Consider the following 16,797-nt stretch of genomic DNA (forward strand, 5'->3'; position numbering starts at 1 on the left):
TTTAAGTATTGAAAGGCCTCAACAAGATCTCCCTGGAGCTTTCTCTTCTCCAGGCTGAAAAACCCCAACTCTCAGCCTGTCTTCATATCAGAAGTGCTCCAGCCCTTCTATGAAACAGTAAGTGTATTTGAAAGAATGAGGCATCTGTGTGGATTGATAGCCTGCTTCTAGTTATGCTTCATGCTCACATTAGTAGAGAAAAAGCAGTGTCAGAAGTAGCCTGAGGAGAAAGGAGCAATGCTAGGAGCTGTCAGGAGTTACAGTTATCAGCACATAGCTGGAAATTTGATAAATAGGCTGCTCAAAAATAGCATGGAGATTATTCTGGTTTTGTAGATTATAGACATAGTTGTCTGCTTTCCTAGCATTTAATTGTTTGGGGGTTTGTTACCCCTATATTTGTATCTATGTTGCAGTCTATACAGTGTTTAATGTACTGTTCATAGATTTGTATTGTGTCAAAGATTGGAAAGACACCCACCACGTGCCTGTTCAGTGCCTGGTTTTCACATGTTATCCCCAGGCCTCAGCACGTTCTTGTGGGAGCTTGTAGGCTGGGAGTGGGCAGAGGGGTGGAGATGAAACACAGCTTTCCTTCCAACCTAATGAGTGCCTGCCAGCACAGCTGAGCTGGCAGAGTGAGTGTTGTCATTTGCTTCTGGCATAGTCCACATGACTCGTTCCCATTTCCCAGAGCCAAGGAAGAGCAACAAAAACATGCACCATACAAGCAAACTCATTTAATGCAGAGACCTCATGAGGCTGCAGAGATGTTGGTTGACTACCCCCTGCAGCTCATGCAGGACTGCTGCGAAAACAAGAGCATGAACATGGGCAGGTGTCAAAGCAACCAAAATATACTGAGATAAATGGTCTCTTACCTATCTGTAATGGTAGCCCTATTCAGTTAGGTGCTTGTGTGCGGGGACATAGGGTGAATGTCCCTGCACTCTTGGAGTCAGTGATGAGAGGGAGGTGACTGCAGCCACCAGCATATCTTTTCCAAGTGTTCCTTGAGATGAGCCCTTTTTCTCTCAGCTACCCATGGAGGGAATTTAGTGAAACTAGACAGCTACTATGGATACAAAACATTAGGTGGTATGGCTGCCCCATTTTCTTCCCCTGAGTGTTTCACAGAGTCACTGAGGTTGGAGGGAGCTTCCAGAGATGCTCTAGTCTAACCCCTTGATCAGGCAGGGGGCAGCTGGCGATGATTGCTCAGAGCTGTGTCCAGTTGGTCATTGAGTATCTTCAAGGATGGCAGGTACACAACATTTCTGGATAACCTGTTCCAGCGTTTCATCACCTGCATGATAAAAAAGTGTTTACTCACAATCAGATACAGTTTCTTGAATTTCAGTTCGTGCCTCTTGTCTCTGTGTACCACTGGCTCTGCAGTCTTTGTCTACCCTGTTGGGTATTTAGACACACATTGGTAAGACCTCTTGAGTCTTCTCCAAGCTGAACAGCCACAGTCTGTCAGTCTTTCCTTGTGTGATAGATGCTTCAGTCCCTTCATCACTTCTCTGGTGAACTCCAGATTTGTTGCAGCAGTGCTGAGTAGAGGGGAAGGATCACAACCTGGCAACACATTTTCTAATGCAACTTGAAAATGAAATGGTTTTATATCATTGAGTTTAAGGAAAGCAAGCAAAATGACGCAAAACTGGATTTTAGGGATATGGTTGGTCGTTGTTGGTGCTGTCTTCTCAAAGGGATATGGTTCTTTTTTCAGCACAAATACGTGATCTTCAGCAGCACTCAGTTTACTTCCTTAGGAACAGCTGGATTTACATTTGTACTTGGTCCCTCTGACCATTGAACGCTTGCTGAGGAGGGCAAAGCGGAGCAGAGGGGAAGAAGGAAACAGGTGGGAATGGAGCTGCATGGGCAACATTTTGGGGGTGTTTTGAAATCATTGAACAGCAGACAAGCTTCTGTAAGTGTCATGTTTTGCTATTGAAATTTAACTTCTCCCCGTGTCCCTCCTTCTTGTTATGTCTTTAATAAAATTCTGATTTGTAAAACTGTACTCACACTGCCAGTTTAGTACTGGCAAGCCAAGTGGGAGAGGCAGACCTAATAATTCTGTGCAGGAATTGCTTTCAAATATTGCAGGAAAAAACCTTCACATTGGCCAGGAAGTTTGGATGAAGATTGTGTGGAGAGTGAAGAGCTTTTGAAACACCACGTGTGGGACACGTGATGGCATTGCAGGAGGGGTATCAAACAGGGAAAACTGGCTTTAAAACTTTGTATGGTCTTAAAACTGGAGGAACTGTCTTCTGCATGTGACAGAATGCCCATTACCTTCAAAGTCCCCAGTAAATCATATAAAAACAGTTTGCTTAGCCATGCTGCTCAGTCATTTTGAGTGACTTTCAGTAGCTGCTGAAGCCCTTTCCTGCTTCCCAGGTGGGCTGTTCATGGACCTCCTGAGGCCCAGAGGGGCAAAGAGCAAGCAAATATGGCCTCATATTGTCCCTGCCTGCTGCTGGCACAGCCTGGACTCCTGCAGGTTGGGGGTCGGTTGTTTAATAAAACTCCATCTTTTAAATCTGACCTTCCTATGAGTGTGTAAAAGCAGCAGTTAAAGTGTTAATGAAGTATTGAAGTACTACTGTACTGAGCATTTCTGAAAAGCTTCTTTCTTTGGGTAGCTGACAGCCCCTTTGCAGCATTTCAGCCAAAAGAATGTGTTTTAAAACTAAACCTTCATTGCTGTTGCTACTTGTGGCACATCAATAGAGTTTTAGTGGTTTTCTTAATCTCTAATTTGGATTTTGTTCCCCTTTCTAGTATTAATAAGCATTCTTCTGCCAGAGTATGCTCATTTGGAACAGACTTGACACCTTTACTGGTGCCAAGTGCAACCCATGTACTATGGCTCCTTGTTTATCATAGATCTCTTCCCCATGATGGTTTGGAATCAAAGTATGCTGCTATTTGGTGGGGTGTGTTCCCTTTCATGATTTTTGTCAACCAGAAAACAGATGAGTAACAGTGCTTGGATTGTCACATTGTATGTTAGGAAAAATGGAAGTTGGAAGAAAATTTATAGTTTAAAAGAATAACATTTATTAAACAAAGAAATGACTGACCTCTTGAAAACTTAGTGATTGTGCAGCTGTTCTCTCCTGTCTTTTCCTAATGCTTATTCATAGATTTTTCACAAGGAAAAAACATGTTTGGGAAACCATGATTATAAGTTAATTAAAAATATTTTTAATTTTAGAAAATTAGATGTGTTGGCAGTGGCATACTTATTGCTAATGGGTGATTGTACTTTTTCAATAATAATAAGCAATTCAGTGAAACTCTAGAAGATGTTAGAATATGATTAACTAGATAATCTATGTATTTGAGTTTTTATTCCCAAATAAGACAGATTTCCCAATGCCAGAAGTGTGAGTTTATATTTGATAATTATATGACACTCTTGAGCTTTCTTGCAGATTGTAATTCAGTTCCATGAGAAAAGAACTTTAAAGCGAGACGAAAGAATGAGTGCCTCTAATTACAGGAAGGCATTGTGACCAGCTTGGTCAGTTTGTTCAGTCCCTTGTCTCAAACAGATCCTGACAGATTATGCACCGTGCTGTGCTGCAGCAGCGAGTAAGAGTACGGAATCCAGCAGTCCCAAATTATGCCTTCCTCAAATATTGGTTTGGTTCTGTGGAAAAAAAATTAGTTTTTGAAAGTGCTTTATCAAGATGTAAACTGCGGTTTTCATTTGCTGGAGGCTATTATATGGTGAGGTACATCAGGGCTGGCTGGAAGCTGTTTGTGATTTATTGGACAGCCCATGGCAGAACAAGCAGCTGACCAAAAGTAGACCTGTATCACAGAGGCAGAAAATTGGTGTCTTGTTTCTCCAGATCTGATAATAAAGGTTATGTGTGGATATGTTTATCCAGTTCTTTATTCATGTATTCTTGCATTTGTGCAGACTCACTCCGTTTTCTATGATGTTTTGTGTCAACACTACTGAAAACAGCATAGGTACCTTTGGAGGGTGGTGCTGAGATTGTAGGTTCCTTCTACTTCCACGTCTGTGTAGTGTCAAGTCCAAGGGCTGTAAAGCTGACATGATAAATACAGGAAAATGTTGCTATTACAGAAAATTTGTCAGTCAAAACAACTGGATTTTTTGCCTGTTGAAGATGCTTCTTTTCATGTGCAAGTGTTGTTGAATTAGATATTAATGGGGATAAGAATCCAGGTGAAAAAAGTCAAGTAAAAGCACACTTGGCTAAAGTAAGACAGCCAGAAGATGCCTTATGAATCTACCTAAGGTAGTTACTATAATTGATGAGAATCTTTAAGGATCCTCTGGGTCCTAAGTAAAGCATCTGATGACTGCAAAAGGTAACAGTTTAAAGTAGAAAAAAGAAAAAAGGGGAAATAAACAGACCCCTTAAAGATCAGAACAAATAAAATAGTCTATTGAAATAGTCTATTTACTTAAAAAGCCATCTGAGTTAGAGCTAAAGAAATAACTAAGTATACTTTAGTCTCCATGAAATTTAAATACAGACTATGCCAAATTAGGCCAGCGCCATACGTGAGAAGTGGGGATTCCAAGGATAAAGCTGGGGCAATTGTTCTAAATAATATAAATTGCAAACCCAGCATTTATTTAAAATGGCTAATTTCTGGACATCTATGTTTACAATTAGGCCATGGAAATTACCTGAAAGGTTAGACTCCCCCATATTTGTACTGTTTACCAAAACATGGATGGGAGCTTGGCAAAGCTTCAAAGTAAGTTCAGAGCAAGTAGTGTGTTGCCATTAATTTGCAGCTCAGTGAGTGCTTGCAGTGGGTTCAGAGAAGATACAGGGCCTTGAGCAATAGAGCACTTGTGGCATTCTGCAGCATTGGTACAAGGAGAATGTGCGGAGCCTGGTGAAGGAAGATCTGCTTGCTGGAGGCACCCCAGGTAATGGCGGCTCACTCCCACTTCCAGTTACATCTGTGCACAGCACATTGCACTTGTCTAACAGCAGTGTCCCGAAGGCATGGACACATATCTGGCTGGAGTTCCTAGCCTGATGGTTTGTGGTATTTTGTACTTTCCAATGTTCAAATCTCCCAGATTTGTACCAGTGAATGCTTTGACGAAAGACATCTTCCTTCTGGGTGTCGGGACTGTTTGTGTGGCCAAGTTGTGTGCTGTCTTGGCAAAGAGGTTTGCTGCCAGCCCTGGTTGTCTTGGTGGGCTGGGGGGTGTGGGAGGAGGTGAGGACAGACTGGGGAGGACCATAGCCAAAAGAGAGGGGGAACCATGACGTGTTTCAGGAGGAAATATGATGCTGCTGGTGGTATGGCATCAGAGGATGTGTTGGCCACGCATGGACCAGAAAGAATGTTTAACTTTGCACTTGCTCAAGTGCAAAGGAAAAAATAAGGAAATTGTATAAATACATTGATTTGTTGGAACAGAGCAAAGTATGTCCTTTTGAGAAAAAAGCTTCCCCTTCAAAATAGGGGAATGTGACAAAAGCGGTAAATTAGTGTCAGAAATGGGTGGTGATATGGACTAAAAATCAGTGCATTCAGTGTGGTGCTGTCATTAGAGACATGCTATACTGGAGATAAAAATGGAAATGCTAAGCTAGGCTTAGGAAAGAAATTATCATTTTGCAGTTCTGTACAGGACAAGTTAAGTACTGTCTGTCATCTGATTAAAAAACAACTGAAAGACATCTCCTGTCGTGAAACAAACTGTAGTAAAGTAGAAAAAGTTAAAGAAAATGATTTCTCAGAAATCCTCTCAAAGGACATACTTGGTCAAATGTCAGAGGACCTGGAAATATCTCAAAGGGCCAACGTGAACAGTACTGAAATTACGTATCTATATGCACATGCTTATTTTGTATTTCTTTGTGGTTTATGTTTAATATTTATAAGTGTGTATGCAAAATGTAAATAACAAATGTGGATATCTTCAGAGTTAACAGTGTTTAAATATAAACCATTTATTGTGTATCATTGTGCAGTAAATATATACATACACATACATTGACATACACACATACATGTACATGTCTGCATATATACATATGTATGTGCATACGTATAAGAATTACATTTATTTTCCAGTTCGGTTTAACCATTTTTTGAGACCAAGTGTGTGGCCTCTCACTTTCCTTCCTCCCAGTGGAACACCTGGTGCTGACATTAGAAGCCTGTCTTTCCATGGCCGCCTACTTGTGAGAAATAGCTGCTAACATAGATGTCGTATCAGAAGAGATTTGCAAGACAAAGTATAATAGAAAATCGTGGACGTGCCTAAATCTGTGAAAAAAATTTGCTAAATTCAAATAAAAAGTTAAATACTCTTTTTCAGCCTTAGGGTGAAGAAAAGCTAGAAATTACGTAATTTGAAGGCAAATGAGCAGTCTGTCTAGGCCTTAAAACTTCTAAGGGAAAGAAGAATGTTATCTTTTACATTGTTTTTAGCCTCTCATATTCAAGCATAGCTTAGGATCCTGTTCACTATTGAATTGTCAAGTTGTGCTTGACTAAAAGCAGCAGTGAGTATGAAACAAGTGATGAGTTCAAGCTTTGTCACTAATTCCAGTTTAAAATGTACACAGCAGTTTGGCTAACTGTATTATTTTTTTTCTTCTTAAGGCAGAATGGGGAAACAGAATAGCAAGCTGGCCCCTGAGGTGATGGAAGATCTGGTGAAGAGCACGGAGTTCAATGAACATGAGCTAAAACAGTGGTACAAAGGATTTCTAAAGGACTGTCCAAGTGGTAGACTGAACCTTGAGGAGTTTCAACAGCTCTACGTAAAAGTAAGTTGTTTATTAAGTTCCTATTATTTGGCTGTAGAAGGTTGCTAAGTAATGTGGTCAAGAGCTGCTAGTCACTTGGACTAAAGAGTACCTTTGCTAGAAGAAGCAATGGTGAAGACCAGGAGATAAACAGAAAGTGCTCATCACACCAGCAATTCATGTAGCTCCAGTGGTCAGAACCAAAAGTTTAGAGAAGCTGTGATTTACACACAAGAAACATATTCTCTACATTCTGTAGTTTATGGCCTTCTTTCACCTTTAAAGATGATCCTGTTCAATAAACAGCACCGTACCTATGTGATACTGCTGGAATATAAGCCTGTGATTGCTTTACCTACTCATATGAAAAGCTGCCCTTTTGGTTTCAGAAAAAGTGTTGAAATTCCATGACAGTATGTCCTGCAGATGCATTATGCACTGTGCAGAAAGGATTTCTTTCTGTAAATCCTAAGTATTGCTTTTATTTTTTCCCTGCTGTCTCTTTGTCTTTGCTATATAGGAAAGGAAAACCAGGCTTCTCAGTCTATTTTCTTCTTATTTTTTGTTATTTTATCAAGTTCATTGTAGTCTTTTCCTTACATTTACTATGTATTTATTCTCTAACAAGAAGAGCATGGGGATAGTATAAGGAGTGTATTCATGTTACAAAGATGATTATATTTTAATTCAGAATCGAGTGCCTGCCTAAAGGTCAGAGACTTCAAAGTACTTTTAATTAGTTAAAATATTGGATGGCAGTGATGAACATCAGGATCAAAACGGTTCATAAATACAGTGTGAGGCTGAATAAAAATTAAAAAGCCTTTCAAATGCAGCAGTTAATATTAAGCCCACTGACAATTTCTGCAGACAGATGGGACTGTCTTTTCCCTTAAATGCATGCTGCAGTCCTTTCCTAAATTTCTTCAGCCTTGAACCAGATCCCTCTGCAAATTATTACCTACCCCCTTTTTCCTTCTATTGAATGGTCTAACAAAATCTGCTGACTCCAGCTTACATAAATAAGCTTCTGTCTTAATGTTTATGGCTCAAGATATTGCCTCATGATTCTTTTTTTAAGAAATGGCTGACTTTGTAATGAGTGTTATTTTCAGATGAAAGAATTTCCAGTGCCTGAAGGTAGTGTTTGTTATTGACCGACAACGTATAGCTTCTGTTTCAAACAGTGCACATCCAGGAAGATCAGACATCTAATAATTTCTTATATATGTTTCTGTGGAAAGTAAATGCTCTTCACAAAATACGGATTCCTAATGAGATAGATCAAGTGTTTAACTTAGAAATCATTATATTCTTTTTGGCACATCACAGTAAATGAACTATTTTATTATTTTTTTAATGATTTTGTGTGCTGTGGGAAACGCATCTTCTTATAGCTTGAAAATGTTAGGACTTTCTCCCTTCAAAGGGGTGTTTGAAGTATTCCCAGGTATTTCACAAGACACTTTCCTCATAAATAGCAGAGTGTAAATTCAATATCCTGTTTGCAGAAATGGTAATGCAAAAAATACTCTGAAGAGCACAGCAGTATTTTGATCTTGAAATTTGGAGACAGCGCTGTAGTGTTACTAATCTGCAATATCTAGGTTTTAGTTTTATGGCCTCACACATTTTTAGATATGCACATCAAATAAGATTGTCTCCCTTGCTTTGGTAGTTACGGGTTTTGAGGCTTACTCTGTAATGGTACTGTCATATATTTAGTCCAGTTTATTGTCATTCTGTGTATAATGTTTATATGCAGAGCAAAATACTAATTTTGCAGAGGACAAATACAATTAGCTGTAGTAAATCCAAAGCTTTACTTCTTATTCTGTCATAGAAATGCTTGTGAAATTATGGCCCTAGGCTCTTTGAGGAGCTGATAACCTGAGAGCTGGCTGTGGTGGTGACTTCTCCAATGAGGACGTTCTGCCTGCCTTGGCTTCAGGCTGCAGAGAAAACCCCACATGAGAAATCTGATCTTTCAAGGAGGAGCCACCAGCAGGAGACCCCAGTCATTACGATTACTTTTACAGCATTTCAATTCCTTTAATGCATATTCAGTAGGAAAATATATGAAGCATGTATTGATTAGTTATTCCTCTATGTGAACTTAGAGTTGGGAGGGATGACATTTATCTGTTGGTCTAAATTGGGTTTTATTGAAGATTTCCATAAATCAGGATATTTGGAAAACAAATATAGGACTTACCTTCAATTCAGATTTATTAAGATGACATTGTTTCTTTGTTCATCATATTTGTGTAGTGCACTTTCATGTGTATTCATAAAAGGGTGTTGGTCATCTAACTAAGATGCAAAGAAAGCTCTTTTACTCACGCGCAGTAGAAAACATCTTCGGCTTAAAGAGAAAAAAACATTTTTAGATTATATCAGGAGCAGTGTTGTGAGGCGAATTTCCTGGTTAACTCCACTTCTCCTCCGTTGTAATTACAGAGTGGGGTGCACAATCTTAGGGCACAGAAACTGCCTTTTTTTTATTAAATTTGCACCTAATGTATCACTGTATTTAATGTCAGCTAATAAGCTGGAGTTGGTCTGAAGTAAAACACCCACAACGTATGACATGGATGTCAAGTCCTCAACACTAACTCTTCCACTCCATGTATTTGCATCAGTTGTACTGTGCTGTTTACTGACGTAGATGAAAGCTGTATTGACTGAAGGGGAAATCACTCTAGCTTGGCTTGGAAGCCTTTGCTATTGAAATTTCCATTATTCAAATCATTCAGCGCTTAAAATAATAGCAGTTACACAATTGGGCTCTACAGAATAATTATTTGCAGCACCTTTACTGCAAGTGTCTATAAAAACATTTAGCCAAGAACACCTCTTTTAAATAAGCAGCCAATAGGCAGGAATATATGTTATACTGCTTCATATTTAGCATTGTCTGCAATCAGTTCTTGGGATCCGGAATCTGTGGCAAGCTGTTAGTGCTCATGTTTCCCTCCATGGTGCTGAATGAGGTGAATGATTCAGCAGTTTTTGAAACAGTTTATTGAAGAATTGTTTATGTACTGTCAACCCAGAGCCAAAATGAGACCTAAATGCTGAAACACTGAGTTAGCTGTCTCAACAGTCTGCACAGAGTATGGGAGGGGGAGAAATTTGTGGATACCATTCTGGGGAAGCTGGAACTCCAGCCAGCATATTGTAAACAAGTGTGCCAATGCAAACCCATCAGGTGATGCTTGGGACAAGAATTTATATTAAGTTCTACATTTCTCCAGGGTATATACACATGTATTTTCATACTGGGAGTTGTATCTTCCAAATCTCTCCTGCAGAGAACTATCTAGGGCATTAGAAGTCAAAGCAAGCCCAAGTCACTCAAGTCCTTTTACTTTCTCTCTTAAGTAACAAAGACAATGTTTGTGCATTACCTTTACTACAGTGGTTTAAATACTCATCAAGCTGTAGAAAACTCTGAATCCATTATTATGTCCTTGTAAGGAGTCTGAGTCTGCACTGCTCACCCTCTCATTGCTCTACCTGTGATGAGAGATGCCCACCTGGGCTGCTGGCAATATCCCAATTCACCTCTTTTTCTTTAGGAAATATCATTGGACAGGCTGGAACCTACAGTTTCCATCTTCAAAGAGAATATCGTAACCATTAAGCTTAATCCTTGCTTGCTGTCTTCATTTTCCATATTTCTATCCTAAAAAGCCCTTAATTCTTTTAGCTTACATATAACATCATTCATATTGCGGGCAGAGAGCTGAAGGAGTTAATATTCAGAAGTGTCATTAAAATAAAATATGCCAATAAAGCATTTTGGACTGTTCCTATCATTCTTTAGGGTTTCTTGCAGTCTAGAGGGCCAGATACATTTTCCTTCAGGTCTTTTCAGTTCACTGAATTTGGATGAATATGCCCTAGAGTGTGTAAGTGTGTATAATCAATGCTAATATTCACAGGAATTATGCATGTTTATTAAGGGAAAAATAGACTTCTATATTGTGATACTTCTTGGAACTGGGTCACTGAACATGAAAAGCATATCCTCTGGATTAATGACAAAAACAAGCACCAGTGGTCCTTTAACTGGAAGGGTAGGGTTAGGAGTGATCAAGATGTAATGCTAGAATTAAATAAAGTCATTGACTTTGTGAATTTATTGCACATCTATTATTTAGGTATGTTTTGGTATTTTATATATAACGCTTAAATGAAAAAAGTAATAACGCTATTTGATGAATTACAATTAAATGGTTTGTCATATTTTTGGCTTTTATCTCACATTTCCTGCCTTGAAGGGAATTGATTTTTAGTCTTTCATTTAATATGCATAGAACAAAAGAATCTCAAAAATCCATTGAAATTTAAGTGTGTATATTTGCAGCCTCTTTTTCTCTATCCAGATTTTCAAGGCAGACTAGCATTTTCCTAAAGATGGCACAAAGCTCCTCAAAATGTTAGGTTAGAACTGGATTTCAGGCTTTCAGTGGCTGTGAAGAACTGGGATTCCAGAACAGCACAGCTGTGTTTACAGATGTGTCTAATATAGATGCAGTTGCACTGGCAGAAACTGATTTTCCTGGGATCATTTCTATGAACTGGAAGAGCTGTGCTGGTTTTATGAGTGTGGTTTGGCCACTGAAGTTCTCCCTATAATAGGAGCACTTTTTAGGAATGTTATAGCAGTTAATAGTTATACCAATCCTGTATTGCTAAAGTGCTACAGCATGTTTTGAAATCATGCAGATTATCCGAAATATTGACATATCTGCTCATACAGTGATTTTAGCCCATGCTGTTGATGCCTTCCAGAAGATGACATCTGGGGTGCTAGCCGTCTTTCTGGACAACATGACAGTATGTTTGTTGGATGCACCACCTAAATTTGAGAACAGCACAGAAAACATCATATACATCTATTTATAAACATGCCTCTAAAAATCCTTAAACAGGTCAATAGTGCTGCTATGTTACTGAATTTTTAAGACTGATTCAGAATAATGGAACTATTATAGTTAGGTTGGAGACAATCAGACAAAAAAAAAAGTAAAGCGACAAATAGCTCTGATCCAGGGACATTACAGGGTTGCTCTACAAGAAGCACCACACATGTAGATAGGCAGATAGAGGCTAGAAAAACCTAACAGTAACATTATTGGCACAGTGGAAGTTCTGCTTTTGGGGGAGTTTGTAGAACTATCTATGAGACAGACATTCTTAATGTATTCCTTAAGCACTTATTGCAAATCTACACATTTGAGACAATTACAGTAAAATCATTAGCAACAAATGCTCCTAAGGAGTAAAAAAACCTTTCACCAGAAGTGCAGTGAAAGTTAAAGGAAAATTAATGCAGTAGAATCCAAAAGGCAGTATGCTGAAAAGCAAATGTATTTGCGGTCCATCATTATCACAAGGGAGTGCTTTTCAGGATATTTAGTGTTCCAAAGCTGTATTAAAATTGGGTTCTGATAACTTTAAAAACAAAAAAGATTGCAATTGCTTTTAATGCAGGACTTGGTTAAAAAAAGAAAAAAAAAAAGGCTTCATCTTGTTGTCTGGATATTTTCCATGAAAAACTGCTTTTGCCATTATTCCTCCTTCTCATAAACTTGAATAGGCAGGTGCTGTGCCAAAATGCAGGTCTACCAGAAAACCACATAAGAGGCTTATTATATGTTTCAAACAGATGCTAGATTGTGCTGGATGAATTTTAAAACAAAGGGTCAGAATGTTTCTTAAATATAAATTCAAAATCAAAAAACCCGTAAGGCACTGTTAACTTTGAAACTGATTTTGAATAATCTGAGGAAGGGGAGGATACTGGCAACATGCTCTTCTACTGCATTTCTGTCTTTGTGCTGTTAGTGGAAAAAATAATGGCTGGACTTAATATCATTTTAAGGAACATCTTTAAAAACCTTTTAGCAAACAGATCAGCAACCATACTGAAAAATAAAATTCAGTAAATAAACATGGATTTTCATTTAAGCTACACAGTAAAATTAAACCTGCTTTTTAGGGGACCAGCATGGTGGGTATCAAACTGTTCTGAAAACTCTGGTTGTAAATCGCAACACTGCATACTAAGAGCCTTTAACAAGGTAAAATGGAGTCAGTTAAATTGAAATCATAATCTCACTGAAGCTAATGAGAGTTTTATTCCTGATCCTTATTTAAGCACTTAGGACTGTACTGGGCTCTTGAAATTGTTTATCATCATGTGACCTTAATCCTGTGAAGTCTGGTGCAAACTCTGTTAATGTCCAGTCCTACCAGCTGGATCGAGAGTCTGAAGAGCTTCTCTCATCACGTGTAAAGAACATACACATAGCTAGCTGTCATTTAAAGGCAGCAGTTCCTCAAAACCTAAGTCTGTATTGGATGAGTGGTGAGAAGTTAGTAAAAAAAAACAGTATCAGAGGCAAAGAAGGACAAGTCCTTTTGTTTTTGCAGCATTATGGCTAGTGGCTAATTTTAAAGGCTAAAATATATTTTTGTTTGCTTCTGTTGCAGAGCACATAATGGCCCATATCCTCCAGACGATCTCTGGAGACTAAATCTAGAGAATGAGGAGGTCAGGCAATTCTAAGAGATTAAATCTAAATAGCTAAATCTTAATTGCTACGAATAGCAGCTTGTGGAGTGTCCAGGCTAGGGGGATAAATCTTCCTGATGCTTGAACAATTCGGTAACATATGCTGACACCCTCTCTGTGAGAGGCAGGAATGATGGTCACATGAATCCAGAAAGCAGACCGACTATTCAAAGGCATCACCACAGCTTACAAGATCAGCAGATGCGTGGGGATGTGAAGGTTTAGTCCAAACCTCTAATTATTATTAAGTATTGAGTAGTTCTGTAGTTCTGTGGTTATATGTGGTTCCTGGAGGCATTCTAACATCAAGTCCAAACCATTGAAGAGAGTATGTGCAGCCAGGGCAAGATGATCCAGCCTGGAATGCTCAAAAATCTCACCATCTACATGCCTGCCCTACTTTCCAACATAGCCTGATCAAAGAATCTGGGCTGTGTAAATTTTCCAACAATAATGTGCAAATTACTTTTACTTCATCTTTTATTTTGAAGGATACTTACCAGTTCCAAAACCTGTTATGTATTTTATAGATCTTGTTCATTTACAGCTCAGCTTTGCTCTGTGTTGGATTCCTTGGAGAAAGCAAAACAATGAATTTGGGATCACAAAATCACAGAATGGCTGAGATTGGAAGGGACAACTGGGGCTTATTCAGTCCAACCTTCCAAGCTCGAGGGACGTTGTAATTATTTCTGTAGCAAAACACTGGATTCACTAATACATTTATGATTTCTCTGAAGGGTAATGCAGGAGGAAGAGAGCCATTGTTAACCCGAGTCCCACGGCTGTTGCAGTTTTCAGGTCTAATATTTGCTGTAACAATGCTTATTTTACCAATTTAGTCCTCAGAGCAGTTGTCAAAACTGATTGGTGGTTCACACCCTTTACCCAACCTGTCTTAAAAAGTGGTTTGGGCTGTTTTTCTCCTGAAACTTCATATTTCCCGGTTCCCTTCACACCACCTCAGTGCTTTCTTTCCCATCACAAAAAAAAAAAGTGTTCTCAAAGCCAGTGAAAATCATTGAGGATGTACAGTGGAGTGAAGGAGCGATGATACCGATTGTACTTTTTTCAAAGATATTCCCTTCCCTTGCAGTATAAATAAAATAGCCATGAATGGAGCATATAGTTTCTGTATTATGTATAGACAGTTGAGATACAAAAAGGTTAAACCACTTGCTTGATGTTTTTGGCAGGGTCAGGGCTGAAATTCTTTCATAGGTCAAAACATAAATGACCCTCATTTTACTTCGAGTGAGAGGGTTTTTTTTCCTACAGAATGGCTTGGGAATGACTTCCTAAGGTCACATGTACACACTATAGAATGTCACTTTTGTCCAGACTTTAATCAAATGGCTGCTCTAGATCTACACTGTGATCTGTCTGCACTCTATAGTTAAACTGTGACTGTGTCTTAGTGGAAACCTGTATTTTAGGTCTTCAGTAACTTTGATTTGGAAAAATGCATCATCCTTAAAGTAAGCCTGTGTTTTTGTTAACTTGAGACAAAGTCAAATAAAGTCTTTCAGGGACTTCAGTTTGTCACATTTCTTGAACTATAAACATTTCTGTTTGTTTAAAATAAAAAAGCTGTTTGGTATTACACAGCTCCTGAAGGAACCTTTGAAACCAGGGCACTTCGTTCCAGCACTTGTAGTGCTATTTTAAAGTATTTTGTTTTAAAACATTAAGTGTTTTCCTCTAGTATCAAAGTCTGCTTCCAATATCTCACTTGTACCCACGTCTGAAAACAGCATTCTTGTTTCATAAAGTGTGGATGGGAACTTGGTGCTTTGAAACAAGTCACTTCACCCTGATGTGATGTCTCTGACGTCATGCTTCAGCTTTGCCTCTCCCCCTCTTCTTCCAGGGAACTCATCTGTCCTTCAGAAAATTAAATTACCTGATACGTACTTCTAGATCTTCCCAGATGGACAGCTGTGAGTCACTGTAGCTGGGTATGAATACTCCAAAAATTAAAGGGGTCTGATTAATCTGGACTGTGGCTCTTACAGCCGTGCGCTGCATCTCAGTCTGCCCCATCTACTTGTGGTACTTTGAGATGGCAAATTGCTATTGCTAGTGTCAGGCATAGTTATAGCTATGCAGGTAATGAAACGTCAGGTGGTTTTCAGGGTTCTGTGGTATAGAGAGACATTTCGGAGCTCATTTTGTTGCCAAGTTAAATGCAGTTTTTATTATCATGTAGTCATTAGTTAAGATTCTAGTCAGGTTTCTACTAATCGTAGTCTGAATGTTTCCAGTACCTTGGGATATAACTTTCTTTTTCTTCAATGAGAGTAAATATCCATATTTTCATGTTTAATTAAGGCTCATAGGAATAGACTGTTTGCACCAACAAACCAATTGATTGCTGAATTGAGATGACTTACTGCTAGTTGGCATGACAGTCAGCTAGTTATCTTAATTTTATATTCAGTCACAAACAAAAAATGAGAAAAAACATATGGTTTAGAAGAGAAAGTAATCAACACAAGGAGATTCAGACTGACTGGAGGAGGTTTTGCCATTTTGCTGAATTACACACAAAACATTCTCAGAAGAGATTAGTGTGAAATCTACCTGTATAAGAAGTTGTGAAGTTTGTCTGTCTGGTTGCATGGAACTGAACATGCCGCTTTAAATAAAATGCAGCTTTAAATAAAATCTCCCTGTAGTCCAGAGAATCAGCAGTGTAAGCAGAAGTGTAAATCAGCACTACAGTTCACCTTAAAGTGCTTATCAAAGTTAATTGAGGATTATTTCCATGTTAACAAAGCTATTAAAAATAATTAAAAATTCTTAGTTCATTAATTGAAGTAAGTTTTTATATGGACCTTGTTAGCAGCTTTCAACAGAAGTATATTCAATTGCAAAGTTATTTCTAGATGCCTGTGTCCCCTTTCACTTGAGAAGATATGCTCTAAAATTGCTGTCAGCCCTTACTGGGAAATCACACACCTGTGTAGATACTCATGACTCTTCACAGCTTTCTTTGATAGATACTCACTAATTTGATCCTCCTTGCCCAACAGATCAGGCAACGAGATTGCCTTAAAAAGTTAAAGCCCTAACCCAAGATAGATGAGTTTCGGCTATGTCATTCCTGTTAGTGCCGAAACAAAATACAGAACTGATTAAAAGGAGCAGTCTTTGAATTTGCTGTGATGTTCACAGGCTTCATCTACCACTGTTTCTTGTGTCCATGTTGACTAGATCTGTGTCCCTCTTCTAAATACTTTTTTGGTACTGGAAACACTTTTAATTGTGTTGGTGTTTATTAATGCAGCAATTGCAGCACCTAATTTTATAATGCATGTCAATGCAGATAATTATGTAATTAAACCATGTAACTGAAATGATGGTGTTGTCTAAGAATAGACCAGTTGTTTAAACAAGAAATTGTGCTGTGAAAGCATCCCAGGA

The 16,797-nt window shown here is 38.6% G+C and overlaps 1 protein-coding gene across 1 annotated transcript in view; it reads left to right on the top strand.

Moving 5' to 3' along the window:
* VSNL1 (visinin like 1) overlaps window positions 1-16,797 on the top strand; it is an 86,574-nt gene that overhangs the window by 33,970 nt on the left and 35,807 nt on the right. The window contains 1 exon segment of the mRNA XM_061460873.1: window positions 6,640-6,806. Within this exon segment, the coding sequence (XP_061316857.1) occupies window positions 6,640-6,806 (167 nt within the window).

The sequence above is a fragment of the Pezoporus flaviventris genome, unplaced genomic scaffold (assembly GCF_033815535.1).
Source record: "Pezoporus flaviventris isolate CSIRO_AGI_PZ_B2104156 unplaced genomic scaffold, CSIRO_AGI_Pfla_v1 ptg000031l, whole genome shotgun sequence".
Taxonomy (NCBI): Eukaryota; Metazoa; Chordata; class Aves; order Psittaciformes; family Psittacidae; genus Pezoporus; species Pezoporus flaviventris.